The sequence below is a fragment of the Homarus americanus genome, unplaced genomic scaffold (genome assembly GCF_018991925.1).
Source record: "Homarus americanus isolate GMGI-L3 unplaced genomic scaffold, GMGI_Hamer_2.0 scaffold5831, whole genome shotgun sequence".
NCBI classification, from domain to species: Eukaryota; Metazoa; Arthropoda; class Malacostraca; order Decapoda; family Nephropidae; genus Homarus; species Homarus americanus.
The window spans coordinates 1,394,834-1,410,453 of record NW_024719604.1 but is presented as its reverse complement, the minus strand read 5'-3'; the positions used below and the strand labels follow the sequence as shown (position 1 = coordinate 1,410,453).

General features: G+C 42.4%; 1 protein-coding gene across 2 annotated transcripts in view; it reads left to right on the top strand.

Moving 5' to 3' along the window:
- LOC121860117 (sodium-coupled monocarboxylate transporter 1-like) overlaps nucleotides 1–15,620 on the top strand; it is a 24,081-nt gene extending 8,461 nt beyond the window's left edge. For both annotated transcript variants that reach the window (XM_042357146.1, XM_042357145.1), the window contains exons 4-16: nucleotides 358–521; nucleotides 868–996; nucleotides 1,637–1,770; nucleotides 2,049–2,237; nucleotides 2,507–2,661; nucleotides 2,852–2,992; nucleotides 3,703–3,832; nucleotides 5,440–5,528; nucleotides 6,475–6,593; nucleotides 11,440–11,594; nucleotides 11,720–11,916; nucleotides 13,875–13,975; nucleotides 14,311–15,620. In XM_042357146.1, the coding sequence (XP_042213080.1) occupies nucleotides 443–521; nucleotides 868–996; nucleotides 1,637–1,770; nucleotides 2,049–2,237; nucleotides 2,507–2,661; nucleotides 2,852–2,992; nucleotides 3,703–3,832; nucleotides 5,440–5,528; nucleotides 6,475–6,593; nucleotides 11,440–11,594; nucleotides 11,720–11,916; nucleotides 13,875–13,975; nucleotides 14,311–14,408 (1,716 nt within the window). In that variant the 5' untranslated portion in view covers nucleotides 358–442 and the 3' untranslated portion in view covers nucleotides 14,409–15,620. The remainder of the gene's footprint in view (nucleotides 1–357; nucleotides 522–867; nucleotides 997–1,636; nucleotides 1,771–2,048; nucleotides 2,238–2,506; nucleotides 2,662–2,851; nucleotides 2,993–3,702; nucleotides 3,833–5,439; nucleotides 5,529–6,474; nucleotides 6,594–11,439; nucleotides 11,595–11,719; nucleotides 11,917–13,874; nucleotides 13,976–14,310) is intronic.

The following is a 15,620-nucleotide window of genomic DNA, read 5'->3' as shown; positions in this document are numbered from 1 at the left end:
AGTCTCCAGCGTGTGAAACACTTACTGAACTCACCCCCCCCCACTTAAACCCATTATTATGTCTGTTTCTTAATCATTATTATAAGTTAAAGATTAAAATATTGATTATATATGTGTCGACATCATCCAGGTCTCCTACTGGTGAGGGTTGTGGAACCTTGATCTTGTTGGCTCTTGATGTTGTCTCATCTCTGTCACGGTAGACGAGTTGTACCTGTGTCTGCCACCAGTTGTTATTCTGGCTAGTATATATATGTTCTTTTATCCCTTGTTAATTAATTGGTTCAATGATATTAAAAATGTTAAGTTTTATGATTAAGTTCTTGTTTTTGTTTTATTTTACGATTACACCTACAGAAGAACTACAAGAGAACTACAGCAGAATTACAGGAGAACTTCAGGAGAACTACAGAAGGACTACAGGAACCTACAGAAGCACACAATGGGTGACACGGCTGCCTCCTTCAGCGTATCTGATTATCTAGTGTTCACAGCCTCCCTCGCCATCTCTTTTGGAATAGGTTCGTATCTCACTTGTTTTGTCATCTCTTGTGTTTTATTTTAGTATTCGCTGTTTTTTGTCTTGATATCATGTTTATTAGTATTTACTTGGGTGGGTGATAACAATAAATTAGTATATATATTTTTTTTTTCAAGTTTGTGGATTTCCTAATAATGTAAATTTGCAACATTTCAAACCACTTGTAAGATAATCAGAAATATTTAAAAAAAAATCCCGAGTTCTTATAAATATTGAGGATGAAGGAGTCAATACATATAGACTGTAGGCAATGGTCTTTGTACTCCCCGGGGTGACTACACTCTACAGCTTACTACTTGTTATACGAGTTATTATTGTGTTTGCAGGAGTTTACCAGTGGTGGAGGAGTCGAGGGCGAGGTACTGACGACTTTCTGATGGGGGGCGGCAAGATGTCACCCTTCCCTGTCGCTCTGTCTCTCCTGGCTGGCATTGTATCAGCTATATCTATCCTAGGTTATCTCTCCTGAAAACCCGAACCTGTTTGTCTTTTATCTTGTTAGTTATAAACAGTTTAGTCTCTCGTGTTTTGGTTTGTTTCTTGTCTTGGTATAATCGATGGGGGGGGGGGGGGCAAGTGGTGAGGTGTTGGCCAGCACTAGTTTTCTGATGGTAAGAAATTATTGCTTTTGTTGATTACTGCTTTTGTTAATGTTAATGATAAAAGATCAGGTTTGTTCCTACTATGCCTTAGGTTAAAATGACTTATTCCCTTCACCTCAGAGTAAATAAGTTGTAATTATAATTCAGTATAGAGTTTGATCGTGCTAAAAGACTCACGATGAAGAGGAACATAACATTCTTTACTGTGTTCTAAAGCTTCTGGTGTTTAAGTATAGGAATGTTTATAACATCCAAAATGTATTATATATATAGCCAATGTGTAACCTGGGGAGTGGTGGCTGGGTGGATACTGTGTTAAGGGTCGCCGGCTCGTTCTTGGGGCACCAATCGACCAAGCTGTGAATGGGTACCCAACACTACACTATGGGAAATGAAGGCGGACGAGTACAGTGTCGGCCACCCAGCCTGTGTACGGGGCCCATTGTCAGTAAGTGGTAAACGAAAGTTATCTCAGCCGTGACTGATCTTACAGGTAACTCTTCCGAGATGTATTACTACGGGTCTCAGTTATGGATGAATGTGTTCGGGGTGATGCTAGGAGCGACCCTCACTGCCCTCCTCATCATGCCTATCATATACCCTCTTAAGCTCATCAGTATATACCAGGTCAGTCATCGTCATGGTTAGTAGGCTATAGTAAGAGTTACTTTAATACATACAGATCACCTCTCTTATAGCCACGAAGTTCTACATGAATTAAATATATTTTGTAATAAATAAAATATCTTCAAGACAAGATAGGAAAGTATTGCAGCATATTTTACTGATAATGTGATTGGAAGAATAACGATAATAATATTCTCATTAAACTCTATGGTGAAGATAGTCTTCCTCTATAATACATTTGCCAATTTATTTAAAAAAGCAAAATACATGTCTTCAAGATTCTGGAGGTGCGATGGAAGTCACCCCTACTGAGGAAGCTGGTGACTGTGACACAGGTGGGGAACATCTTCATCTTCTTGGGTATAGCCATGTACGCACCGTCCCTGGCTATCTCCTCCATAACACCCATCCCGACCAACGTGTCAATCATCGTGCTGGCCGTCATCTGTTCCCTCTATGCTTCCCTGGTAAGTATTCCTCTATAATCATTACTACAGGAGGTATGTCCTAACTTGTGTTGGCTATAATTTATAAAACTATCTTTGCACCTCACTACCGGGCTCTAGCTGTCCCCTTTTTCTTTGATGCTCCTGTGTGGACATTTCTTAACGGCAGCGGATACTAACCTAAACTTACCTGTTCTCTAATAAATCTTAAGAGGAACCAATGTTTATTATGTTTACTTTAAACTACGGATATGTTATAGTTATTACAAAATGTTAATGTGACGTGACAGGGTGGAGCCAAAGCCGTGGTGTACACCGACACCTTCCAGACGTTTGTAATGTTCGCTGGAGTCATCGTGGTCATCATCCAGGGCTGTGCTGAGGTCGGCGGCGGTACAAACTCCTGGAACATTGATGACCAACACGGACGTATCGAATTCTTTAAGTAAGATAATAATAGTAAGCATTGTAGTGTTAGGTACATCAATAACCATCAATAACTTGTACCAGTATTACCACACCAATCTCGGCCACTTCCCACAAATGGCAGGAGGGGAGGGAGGGGGGTTGTCATTTTATATCCCAAACACTACACCTTTAGTGATATATAATCATGTGTTTTATTTCTTCTTCAGCATGGATCCTAGTCCACTTGAGCGCCACACCTTCATGACCACACTAATCCTAGGCACATACTTTGGCCTTAACACTTATGGTTCATCTCAAGTACAGTTCCAGCGTTGGGGATCAGTCGGCACCTTGAGGGAGTCTTATATGTGAGTCTTATTTTTCCTTTTCTTTTTAGATTTCTTTATATTATTTCTGTTTAGTCTACATGTCAGAGCTTCACGCACACTGACGCAATATTTAATCATAGTTATTCTCCAACTGGCACTGATTGATTCGTTATTCGCGTTACTTAAGAGAGAGAAGAAAAATAACTAAAATTCGAGTAATTGTGATTGCCGTGAGACCAAGTACAGTTTTCTCCCAGCTGACAAGTCGAAAAGTTCAGCCCTTTAACCCCGCCCGCTGCCCACCTCACACAAGCATATCCTCCGCTGTTTCCATAATCAGCTGTCAAGTCTTCATAAAATATTTATCTGTTATATTTACGATGTTTCACTTAGTCAAACACATACAGTACACTCGTTTATGTGTAATGTTTAGACTAAGAAATACAATATTTATATATATATAAATCTTTCAGCGGGGAGATGGTATGTAAAGTAACCACCAAACAAACACATGTGATTTGTTTATAAATGAATACCCCACATATGTATACTGATCAGACAACAAGAACTCAAAATATACATGCGACTCATTCAAGTATACATCAGCACGTTAATACTTCATTATACAAAGCCTTCTATGAATACAATGATGCACCTTAGCCGTTAGATCTTGTTATATCAGAGAGAATTTTTTAAACATAATACTACTCATTACTATGTGTGTGTGTGTGTGTTAATTTTTCTCCCAGGGTGATGGTCGCCAGCGTGGTGTGTCTGGTGGTCATGTGGTCGCTTATCAACTACGCCGGGTTGGTCGTCTTCTCCGTCTACGCTGACTGTGACCCTCTGACAGCTGGCTACATTGAGAAGCCAGATCAGGTTTGTTTGTTATGCTTTACACTTTATTCCCCGTGGTTCATGTGTAAGATGGTCTAGTGTGATGAGAAGCGTTTGTTTACACTTTATTCCCCGTGGTTCATGTGTAAGATGGTCTAGTGTGATGAGAAGCGTTTGTTTACACTTTATTCCCCGTGGTTCATGTGTAAGATGGTCTAGTGTGATGAGAAGCGTTTGTTTACACTTTATTCCCCGTGGTTCATGTGTAAGATGGTCTAGTGTGATGAGAAGCGTTTGTTTACACTTTATTCCCCGTGGTTCATGTGTAAGATGGTCTAGTGTGATGAGAAGCGTTTGTTTACACTTTATTCCCCGTGGTTCATGTGTAAGATGGTCTAGTGTGATGAGAAGCGTTTGTTTACACTTTATTCCCCATGGTTCATGTGTAAGATGGTCTAGTGTGATGAGAAGCGTTTGTTTACACTTTATTCCCCGTGGTTCATGTGTAAGATGGTCTAGTGTGATGAGAAGCGTTTGTTTACACTTTATTCCCTGTGGTTCATGTGTAAGATGGTCTAGTGTGATGAGAAGCGTTTGTTTACACTTTATTCCCCATGGTTCATGTGTAAGATGGTCTAGTGTGATGAGAAGCGTTTGTTTACACCAACTGTTTGTCTAAATCAAAATTAAATGAAATGAAACCAAAAAGGTGGTAGAAGTATAAATGGAAGATATAATGACTGGTAATGTGGTAAATATAAGTATAATGAGATATTTTAGAGACGAGTATTACTGGGAGGTGAGGTGAGGGTAGGTGAGGTGAGGTGAAATGGGCGATGAACGAGAAACCAACGAAAAGTTATGTGTTAGGATAGATTCTGTGTCTATGAACATGTTAGGAGGACTGTCTTGATATATGTGTGAGTGTGTGTGTGGGAGCTTGGACACATCAATACACGCTTATAATCACTTGTAATATTTTAACACTCACTAACCTAACCAAACCTAACCTAACCAAACCTATCACTCAAACAAAACCTTTTCTCAACTGATTACCATAGATATATATAAGATATCTCTACTGTTATATTATGATGTTATTGGACTTTGTTTTTATAAAGTTATAGGATAGTAAAGAACTTATACAGCTTCAATAATGCTAAAAGACTTATTGCTTGTATTTTATTATGCCAGATTTACAGATGTTAATTATGCCCGATTTACAGATGTTATTTATGCCGGACTTACAGATGTTATTTATGCCAGACTTACAGATGTTATTTATGCCAGACTTATAGATGTTATTTATGCCAGATTTACAGATGTTATTTATGCCGGACTTACAGATGTTATTTATGCCAGACTTACAGATGTTATTTATGCCAGACTTACAGATGTTATTTATGCCAGATTTACAGATGTTATTTATGCCAGACTTATAGATGTTATTTATGCCAGACTTACAGATGTTATTTATGCCAGACTTACAGATGTTATTTATGCCAGACTTACAGATGTTATTTATGCCAGATTTACAGATGTTATTTATGCCAGACTTATAGATGTTATTTATGCCAGACTTACAGATGTTATTTATGCCAGACTTACAGATGTTATTTATGCCAGACTTACAGATGTTATTCTTCCAGATTCTTGTGTATTTCGTAGTAGACAAACTTGGTTACCTGCCGGGGGTACCTGGTCTGTTTGTGGCTGCCGTCTACAGTGGAGTGCTCAGGTCAGGTGCTGTACAGGTGTCTTGTTCTTCAGGTCAGGTGTTATACAGGTGTCTTGTTCTTCAGGTCAGGTGTTATACAGGTGTCTTGTTCTTCAGGTCAGGTGTTATACAGGTGTCTTGTTCTTCAGGTCAGGTGTTATACAGGTGTCTTGTTCTTCAGGTCAGGTGTTATACAGGTGTCTTGTTCTTCAGATCAGGTGTTATACAGGTGTCTTGTTCTTCAGATCAGGTGTTATACAGGTGTCTTTTTCTTCAGATCAGGCGTTATACAGGTGTCTTGTTCTTCATGTCAGGTGTTAACAGGTGTTATATCTCGTGTCGGAATATGTACAGTCGCCTGCACTTATACCTGATACAGTGACTGGTGTTTTCTATGAGATGTGGCATAACTGTGTTTGTTTACATCGTATTAAAACTCCCAGAATGGCCCTGAAGGAACTTCACAATAGTAGCCAGATTAAGGATGCTATATAAACATTCCACAGTGTTGCCACATCTCACAAAACACACCAGACTCTGTACCAGGTGTAAATGCAGGCGACCTCACCCTCTGTCATGGGCGCCTGTGGTTCATCACCGCAAGAGAAGCAGAGGGGGAGGGTATTAGGTCAAATAAGACAGAATACATTTATTTTAATATATTAAGAGAGTTGAAATCGATTCTCTAACAAGTGATGTTTGTTTTAATATTACTGAACAATATTCAGTTTTAATTCTTCTATGTTTACTTGTGGTGTGTGTTGTGGAGTAGAACTTGTCCTCCACTTCACCAAGAGGCGGACTGGATAAGCTTGGGACACATACTGTTAACTGCCTATAGTTTGTTGTTGTAACTCAGTCTCGTCAAAACAATGTTGAGTCGGAGGTCATGTTAGGTCAGTAGAAGACTATATCATCCCACTTTCCCGGTCATGAGCATAATGTTACTTGTATCTATTGTTAACAGTTCTGTTTCATCATCACTTAACGCCATTGCTGCAATGATCTGGACAGACCTCCTGCAGCCCACCAAAAGGTTTGCTAATACCAGTGAAGCGAAGGCCAAGAACATTACCGTTGCTATTTGTAAGTTACCCCACTAAGTAATGTTTCATCCATATTTATAACACTTTTGTTTCTTTATTCACCGATTTATCTTTTTTTATTACTACTGAACTTTTGTTAATAAGAATTTGTTCACTTGCAACAAGAAAAATTTCCCTTTAGGAAACTTCAGAAGACTTAAGTTAAACGTTCAGATACAAACAGTGATATTGTTATGTTATTTATATTTATCATTTGCTATGATGGTCGAGCGTTAGTACAGGAGGAAGCTTTAGTAACCTGGAGAAAAACTGTGATGTTTGGTAGTGAGGACCACACTGGATAACACCCTACTCACGTGTGTCTGGGCCGACCAGGATTCGAACCCATAACATATGAGTGAGAGACATTGTTGTCGCATCACCAAAATTTCTGTCAACTCAGCTGTGTGTTATACTGATATACAACCACATAACCATCACCTGACGACAGATCTATTGTGTCCATCATCACCTGACGACAGATCTATTGTTTCCACCATCACCTGACGACAGATCTATTGTGTCCACCATCACCTGACGACAGATCTACTGTGTCCACCATCACCTGACGACAGATCTATTGTGTCCACCATCACCTGACGACAGATCTGTGTTTCCACCATCGCACGGCGACCAGTCTATTGTCCACCATCACCTGACGACAGATCCTGCTGTGTCCACCATCACCTGACGACAGATCTGTTGTGTCACCATCACGACGACAGATCTGTTAATCCATCGCCTGACGACAGATCTGTTAATGTCACCATCACCTGACGACCAGATCTGTTAACAGTATTCCATCATCACCTGACGACAGATCTATTGTGTCCACCATCCGCCTGACGACCAGATCTGTTGTGTCCATCATCACCTGACGGCACCAGATCTGTTGTGTCCTGCATCACCCGGCGACATATCTGTATTGTCACCATCCACCTGGCGACAGATCTCTGGTAATCACCATCACCTGACGACAGATCTGTATTGTCCATCATCCACCTGACGACAGATCTGTTATTGTCCACCATCGCGACGTGATCTGTGTCCACCGTCACACGACGACAGATCTGTGTGTCCACCGTCACCTGACGACATATCTGGTGTGTCCACCATCTTTGACGACAGATCTGCCTGTCCACCATCACCTGACGACAGATCTGTGTGTCCATCATCACCTGACGACAGATCTATTGTCCATCATCTTACGGCGAAGCAGATCTATTGTGGCTCTGCATCACCTGACGAGCAGATCTACTGTCACCATCACCCTGACGACAGTCTGTTATTGTCCATCATCCACCTGACGACAGATCTGTTGTGTCCACCATCCGCCTGACGACAGATCTGTGTGTCACCATCTACCTGACGACAGATCCTGGTAATCACCATCACCTGACGACGAGATCTCTTGTGTCCACCATCCGCGGCAGCAGATCCACTGGTATCCTGCATCACCTGACGACAGATCTGCATATCTGTCACCCTGGCAACCAGATCTATTTATTGTCCACCATCACCTGAAGCGACAGATCTATTGTCCACCCATCACCTGACGACTTCGTATCCTGGTGTTATTCCACCATCCACCTGACGACAGATCTGCTGGTAGTCCACCCACATCTGCACCTGACGACAGATCTGGTAGTGTCTGTCGCCTGACGACAGATCTGCTGTCACCATCTCACCTGACGACCGGATCTGCGCAAAGCAATCACCGTCACCTGACGTGATGATCTATTTGTGCCATCATCACCTGACGACAGATCTGTTGTGTCCTGCATCACCTGACGACTTAAGATCTGTTGTAGCCACCGTCACCTGACGACAGATCTGCTGTGTCCACCATCACCTGACGACAGATCTGCCCTTCACACCATCACCTGGCGACAGATCTGTTGTCACCGCTCCTGACGACGAATCTCCTGCGTAATCCCCTGTCACCTGACGACGAATCTGTATGCATCATCACCTGACGACAGATCCTGGTGTTAATCACCATCACTGCCTGACGCGACAACAGTCTATTGTGTCCACCATCACCCTGACGACGAATCTAGTGTGTCCCTGCCATCACCTGACGACAGATCTGGTAATCCTGCATCACCTGACGACAGATCTGCACAGCAATCCCCACCATCACCTGGCGACAGATCTGTTATTGTCACCATCTCTTTGACGACAGATCTGTTGTGTGTGTCCACCATCACCTGACGACAGATCCTGGTGTGTCACCATCCACCTGACGGAAACAGATCTAATTGTATCCGCATCATCACTGACAACAGATCTGTGGTCATCATCACCTGACGACAGATCTGGTATTGTCACCATCACCTGACGACAGATCCTGTTGTCCCATCCATCATCACCTGACGACGAATCCTGTGTATCCCACCATCGCCTGAAAACCAGGTCTGTTTGTCACCATCACCTGACGACAGATCCTGTTGTCCACCATCCTGGCAACCAGATCTGTTGTGTCCCTACCATCACCTGACGACAGATCTGTTATCCACCATCTGCTGACGCGACAAGATCTATTATTATCCCATCATCCACACCTGACAACAGATCTGTTGTCACCATCTTACGACGACAGATCCTGTTGGCTGTCCCGCATCATCACCTGACGACAGATCTGCTGTGTCCACCATCACCGACGACGAATCTGTTATTGTCCACCATCACCTGTTAGCGACAGATCCTGTTGTGTCCACCATCACCTGACGACAGATCTGTTGTGTCAGCCATCCGCCTGACGACAGATCTGTTGTGTCCATCATCACCCTGACGACAGGTCCATGTGTCACCATCACCTGACAACGGATCTGTTGTCCACCGTCACCTGGCGACCAGATCTGTTGTATTCCACCATCACCTGACGACAGATCTATTGTCACCATCACCTGACGACAGATCTGGCTTATTGTCACCGTCACCTGACGACAGATCTGTTGTGTCCCATCATCACCTGACAACAGTCTATTGTGTCATCACTGACGACAGATCTACTGGTAATCCCACCGTTACCACGACGACAGATCTGCAATCACCATCACCTGACGACAGATCTATTGACGTCACCACCATCACCTGACGACAGATCTGTTGTGTCCGCTCATCTACCTGACAAGCAGATCTATTGTGTCTCACCATCACTAAGCGGCAAATCTGTTGTATCCGCATCATCCACACAACAAGCGAATTCCGCGTGTCACATCACCTGACGACAGATCTATTGCCCGTCCACCATCACCTGACGACAAGTCTGTTATTATTCATCATCACCTGACAACAGATCTGTTATTTGTCCACCATCACTGACGACAACAGATCTGTTGTCCCACCATCACCTGACGACAGATCCTGTGTGTCCCATCACCTGACAACAGATCTACTGTGTCCATCTGTCACCTGACGACAGATCCTGTTGTGTCCATCATCACCTGGTGACAGATCTGTTATTGTCCATCATCACCCTGACGACAAGTCTACTGTAGCAATCCCACCATCACCTGACGACAGATCTGTTATCCATCATCACTGACGACAGATCTATTGTGTCCATCATCACCTGACGACAGATCTGCAATCACCATCACCCTGATGAGCAGATCTGGCCGTGTCCATCATCACCTGACGACAAAGTCTGTTGTGTCCACCATCACCTGACGTCTGTTATGTCCATCATCACCCGATAACCAGATCTGACCCAGCAGTCACCATCACCTGACGACAGATCTGTTATTGTCCATCATCACCTGACGACAGATCTGTTATTGTCCATCATCACCTGACGACAGTCTGCACTGTGTCCACCATCACCTGACGACAGATCTGTGTGTCCATCATCACCTGACGACAAGATCTATTGTGTCCTATCACCTGACGACAAGATCTGCTGGTAATCCATCATCACCTGACGACAGATCTGTTGTCCATCATCACCTGACGACAGATCCTGTTGTGTCCACCATCACCTGACGACAGATCTACCATTGTCCATCCATCATGACGACCAGATCTGGTAATCCATCATCTACTTACAACGAGCAGATCTGTTAGTCGCATCATCACCTGACAACCAGATCTATTGTGTCCATCATCGCAGCGACAGATCTACTGTGTCCATCATCACCTGACGACAGATCTGGTGACACCATCCTTTGACGACAGATCTATTGTGTCCACCATCTGCCTGACGACAGATCTGTGTCCTACCATCACCTGACGACAGATCTACTGTATCCACCATCACCACGAGCGAACAGATCTACTGTGTCACCATCACCTGACGACAGATCTGTTGTGTCACCATCACCTGACAGCGGTAGATCTGCTGTTGTGTCCATCATCACCTGACGACAGATCTGTGCCACCATCACTGACGACAGATTTACTGTGTTGTCCACCATCACTGACGACGAATCCTATTGTCACCATCACTGACAGACAGATCTTTATTATTGTCCACCTCACCTGACGACAGATCTACCCTTGCCACCATCACACGACGACAAGATCTGGGCCATTGTCACCATCCACCTGACGACAGATCTGGTAGTAATCCCACCATCAGCCTTTTGACGAGATCTATTGTGTCCACCATCACCTGACGACAGATCTACTGTGTCCATCATCACCTGACGACAGATCTATTGTGTCCACCATCACCTGACGACAGATCTGTCAGGTGTTGAGTTACTTTACCAGGAATATTGGTTATCGTAATAATTTCTGTTTTTGATAATTAATCGGAATATTTACGATTACAAAACGCTCTAAGTGTATAATGACTTTTCTTTTCCGGATAATAAACAAGTTCCTTTTTTTTTTTTTTACAGCCATGGTGTCCGGTATTGGAGCTATGGTTATCGGGATTCTCGCCGGCTCAATGGGTGGGCTGGTGCAAGTGAGTTATGCCATTAGTGGTGCTATTGCTGGACCAATCGCAGGCCTCGTCCTCACAGCCATCTTGTGCCCCTGGGTCAAGTCTTTGGTAGGTCGATTTGTATCCTCAGCAGTACGGATTGATTTAAGGTGTTAACATATTAACTTAACAATAATCATGTCTCTCATTAGTGAATATATATTTTTTTCCTGATAATGTTCTTCTCGCGACAGAGTGCGACACTGGGTATGTTGTGTGGTCTTCTTTTCAATATGTGGATTGTTGTGGGAAACTTCCTGTATGCTCCACCACCTACAAAGTTGCCCTTGTCAACTGAAGGTTGTCCAGACGCTAACTTTACCACCACAGCCGCTGAAGCTACAACCTTCTTACCACTGACTACTACATCTGTTGACCCACACCATGACTCGTATGTATTATGCGCTTATACACAGTACATCTATACCTTACTAGTCAGGAATCGAACTCAAAACCACTGCATGGGAACAGGGAACGTTACCACTGCGCCACGAAGACTACAAAAGGCTTTGTTTAACACACAAAGTCTGTTTCTTCCTCTAAGAAGCAACGGGAACTTCATTGAGTCACGTCTGTGGTTTTGTAGATATATTTTATGGACTCCAGTTAGAAAGCGAGAAGCAAATAATAGCTTCTCTTAAGTCCTAATGCACCTCAGACCTCAGTATGTCATAAGAACATAAGAATGGAGGAAACTGCAGCGGGCCTACTGGCTCATACTGGACAGTCCCATTTACACCCAACCCCGATTGCTCATATATCCATCCAACCTATGTTTGAAGTTCGCTCCTGGTTGGATAGTTTGAGTACCTTTGTTATATCACCTTTGTTTAGCCCTGACTTCCATTTATACACCTCGATCATATCGCCCCTCAATTTACGTCTCTCGACAGAGTGCAAATTAAGATGCTTTAACCTGTCTCTGTACTCAAGTTTCCTAATGCCGAGGATTAGTCTTGTCATTCTCCTCTAAATTCTTTCTAGGGATTTTATATCCATTCCCATTCTATAGTACGGTGACTAGATTTGAACTGCGTAATCCAAGTGAGGTCTCACAAGCGCAATATAAAGTCTTAGATGACCTCGGTAGTGTTGTAACGAACATGCCTTTGTATGAATCCAAGTACTTTGTTAGCCCTGTTTCGAGCAAATACACATTGTTTACTTGGCTCAAGGTTCCTACTTATCATTACTCCTAAATCTTTCTCGCAGTCGGATTTCTCAATAACATCGTTGTTCATCTGGTATCTGGTTTCCCTGTTTACATCTCCTATACTGAGTACTTTACATTTGTCCACATTAAATTTCATCTGCCATTTTTCAGACCATTCGAAAAATTTTTTTAGATCTTCCTGTAGTTTTGCGGAGTCCTCGTCAGATTTAATTACACGCCCTATTTTAGTGTCATCAGCAAATTTACTTATGTTGCTGTCTACGCCGATATCTATGTCGTTTACGTATATAATAAATAATAATGGTCCAAGTACTGAGCCTTGGGGTAATCCACTAGTGAAGTTACTCCAATCGGATTTAGTGCCGTTAATGCTCACTCCCTGTTTCCTGTCCTGTAACCACGCCCTAATCCATTTTAAAATATCTCCTCCAATGCCACGAGCCTCCACTTTTCGCATTAGTCTTTCGTGGGGGACTCTGTCGAAGGCTTTGCTAAAGTGACGTCATGTCTGCTAAAAATTGTGTAGAAGAGCCACCATAACCATCACACCAAACTGGCTCTACGCTCTGACTGTTATTTACTCTATGGAATGAATTAGAATATTACATTAATATGTAAGAAATTATGAGATTGTGGATATATGAATTAAAGGCTAGCTGAAGCCCTCATTATGGCCCGTATAGGACATAAGGCACTCTAGTCGTGGTTCAGGGTATGGTTGTCATGTTTATTTTATTTTTCTTTATCAATCAGTCAGTCAGTGAAGGTAAACTCACTCAAAAAAGTATCTTTACGATTTTGTGTGGTACAATATGACACAACAGACGAAGGATTCTGACAACCCTCCCGAGACAACAGGAGTGACAGTGTTCATTGAGACATTGATCGATCACCCTCCGTGAAGATACTTATTGGGTCCTTTGTTTCAGGGGACTACAAATGTTGATCCACTTACCTATACTACCAGTGTACGTCTTCCCCTGGGCCTCCTACACCTAGTTTCACCCATAAATATCTCTTCCATTATCCCCAGTTATATGACCATACTATCTCATTTGTTTTCTTCTTTTATGATTTTTTTAGTATTTATCTTGTTGCTGTGGCCAGTTGTAGTGATCCTCTTGCTTATGGTATACGACACTCGCTCGCTGACCAGGGTTCCATCTCTCCTGCAGGTCAGATGTGTTCCCACTTTATCTCCTCTCCTATTGCCTCTTTGGTGCCATAGGCTTACTCACATCCCTGGTCATGTCTACAGTCTTCTCTTGTTTCTTCGGTAAGTTTACTGCACTATTTATCCGCCTATGTATACTGACTACACTCTTGACGTGTGTGTCAGTCTTCTCACTCGGCAGTACAGTGTAAAGATTCTCAATATGGGAACTCCATCATAGTCACTGCAGCAAATTAATATCCCACCACTATTTATTTTGTCTAACTCTTCTGGGTAACATGTATCTATAAACACCTGAATAACAACTGCAGTATTAAGTGATGTCTGTTCAGGTACTATATGAGGTGGTTAATGCTGTTGATGATGATACACGGTTAAGTAAGAGATTCTTTAGTGGAAAAATGTGAATTAATACGTATACTTGATTGTTGTGTCAGGTTTCACTCAGCTGTCGGATGTCCCAGAGAAGGCAGTGAACAAAACTTGCCTTCGGTTCTTCCACTGGCTAAAACCTGAGAAACCATATCTACTCTGAGAAGGAAACGCCCATGATATAACGAAGTGGGAAACATCACAGTAGCAACAAGGACCCACCGTGTTTGGCGACTCACCGTGTTTGGCTACCCACCGTGTTTGGCGACCCACCGTGTTTGGCGACCCACCGTGCTTGGCGACCCACCGTGCTTGGCGACCCACCGTGTTTGGCTACCCACCGTGTTTGGCGACCCACCCTGTTTGGCTACCCACCAACATGTAATAGTTTGTATCTCCACAAGTGTGGCGGACAACACAAAATGCACAAGTAAGTATATGTTCTCTTCAGAGTAAGGCTTATAAGTGCCTGTATAGGTTTGTAAATTTAACATTGTAACAGAAGCTTCAGGTGTAACCAACTTATAACTGTAATAGATAAAGACATTAAGTTGTAAGGACCATTATTGTCAACACTCCTCGCACCACAGCTGCTGAGGTTATACTGTAGTCTTACCTCAACTGATCACGACACGTCCACCCCAGTAGACTGGTTGGACGTTTCACTAATTTCTGATAAATCTAACACAACTAATGATAATTTTAACTGCTTGTCAAGAAATATTGATCTTAGACAAACAAATGACCGTTGAATGACAGAGAGCTGGCAGTAGAACTCTATATAATTTACTACTGTTTCTAAGACTTGGATGTTGGCAATGACGTAGAAAAAGAGTTAAGTGATAAAAACCTAGGAGGGTGTGTAAACCCTGACAAAAATGACGGTAAAACAATAGTATAGAAGAGGAAGCTCTTAGGTACGTTGGTGGCTGTATTGTAAGAAGGTATTGTGTGAAATACCCTCACTTAGGACAAAAAGTCACTGAGTGCACATCCATGACCAAACATGGACAGAAGAAATAAACAGAGGTGAACTGTATGTTCCTTCTGACACTCTATTAACCATTATGAGAGACGTATTTAAGGCTGTACATGGGAACAGTCTTATGGAGGGAAAAGACTGTTTCAAAACAATTATGTCTGAGATAGAGAGTTGATGTAGTACCCCATGATGTCTTATCCTTCTTTGACAAACTATCTGTGTTCCTTAAACTGAACAGTAGTATTAAGTTAGATTTGCGGAAGTGAAAATAGAAAATTTATGAAAATATCAAAATGATAGTTGGAAAAACAGATTGTCTTGGGTTACAGTTGATGTAAATAATATATGTTATTTATTTATAACCTATGTGTGTAAATAAAATATAAATTATCA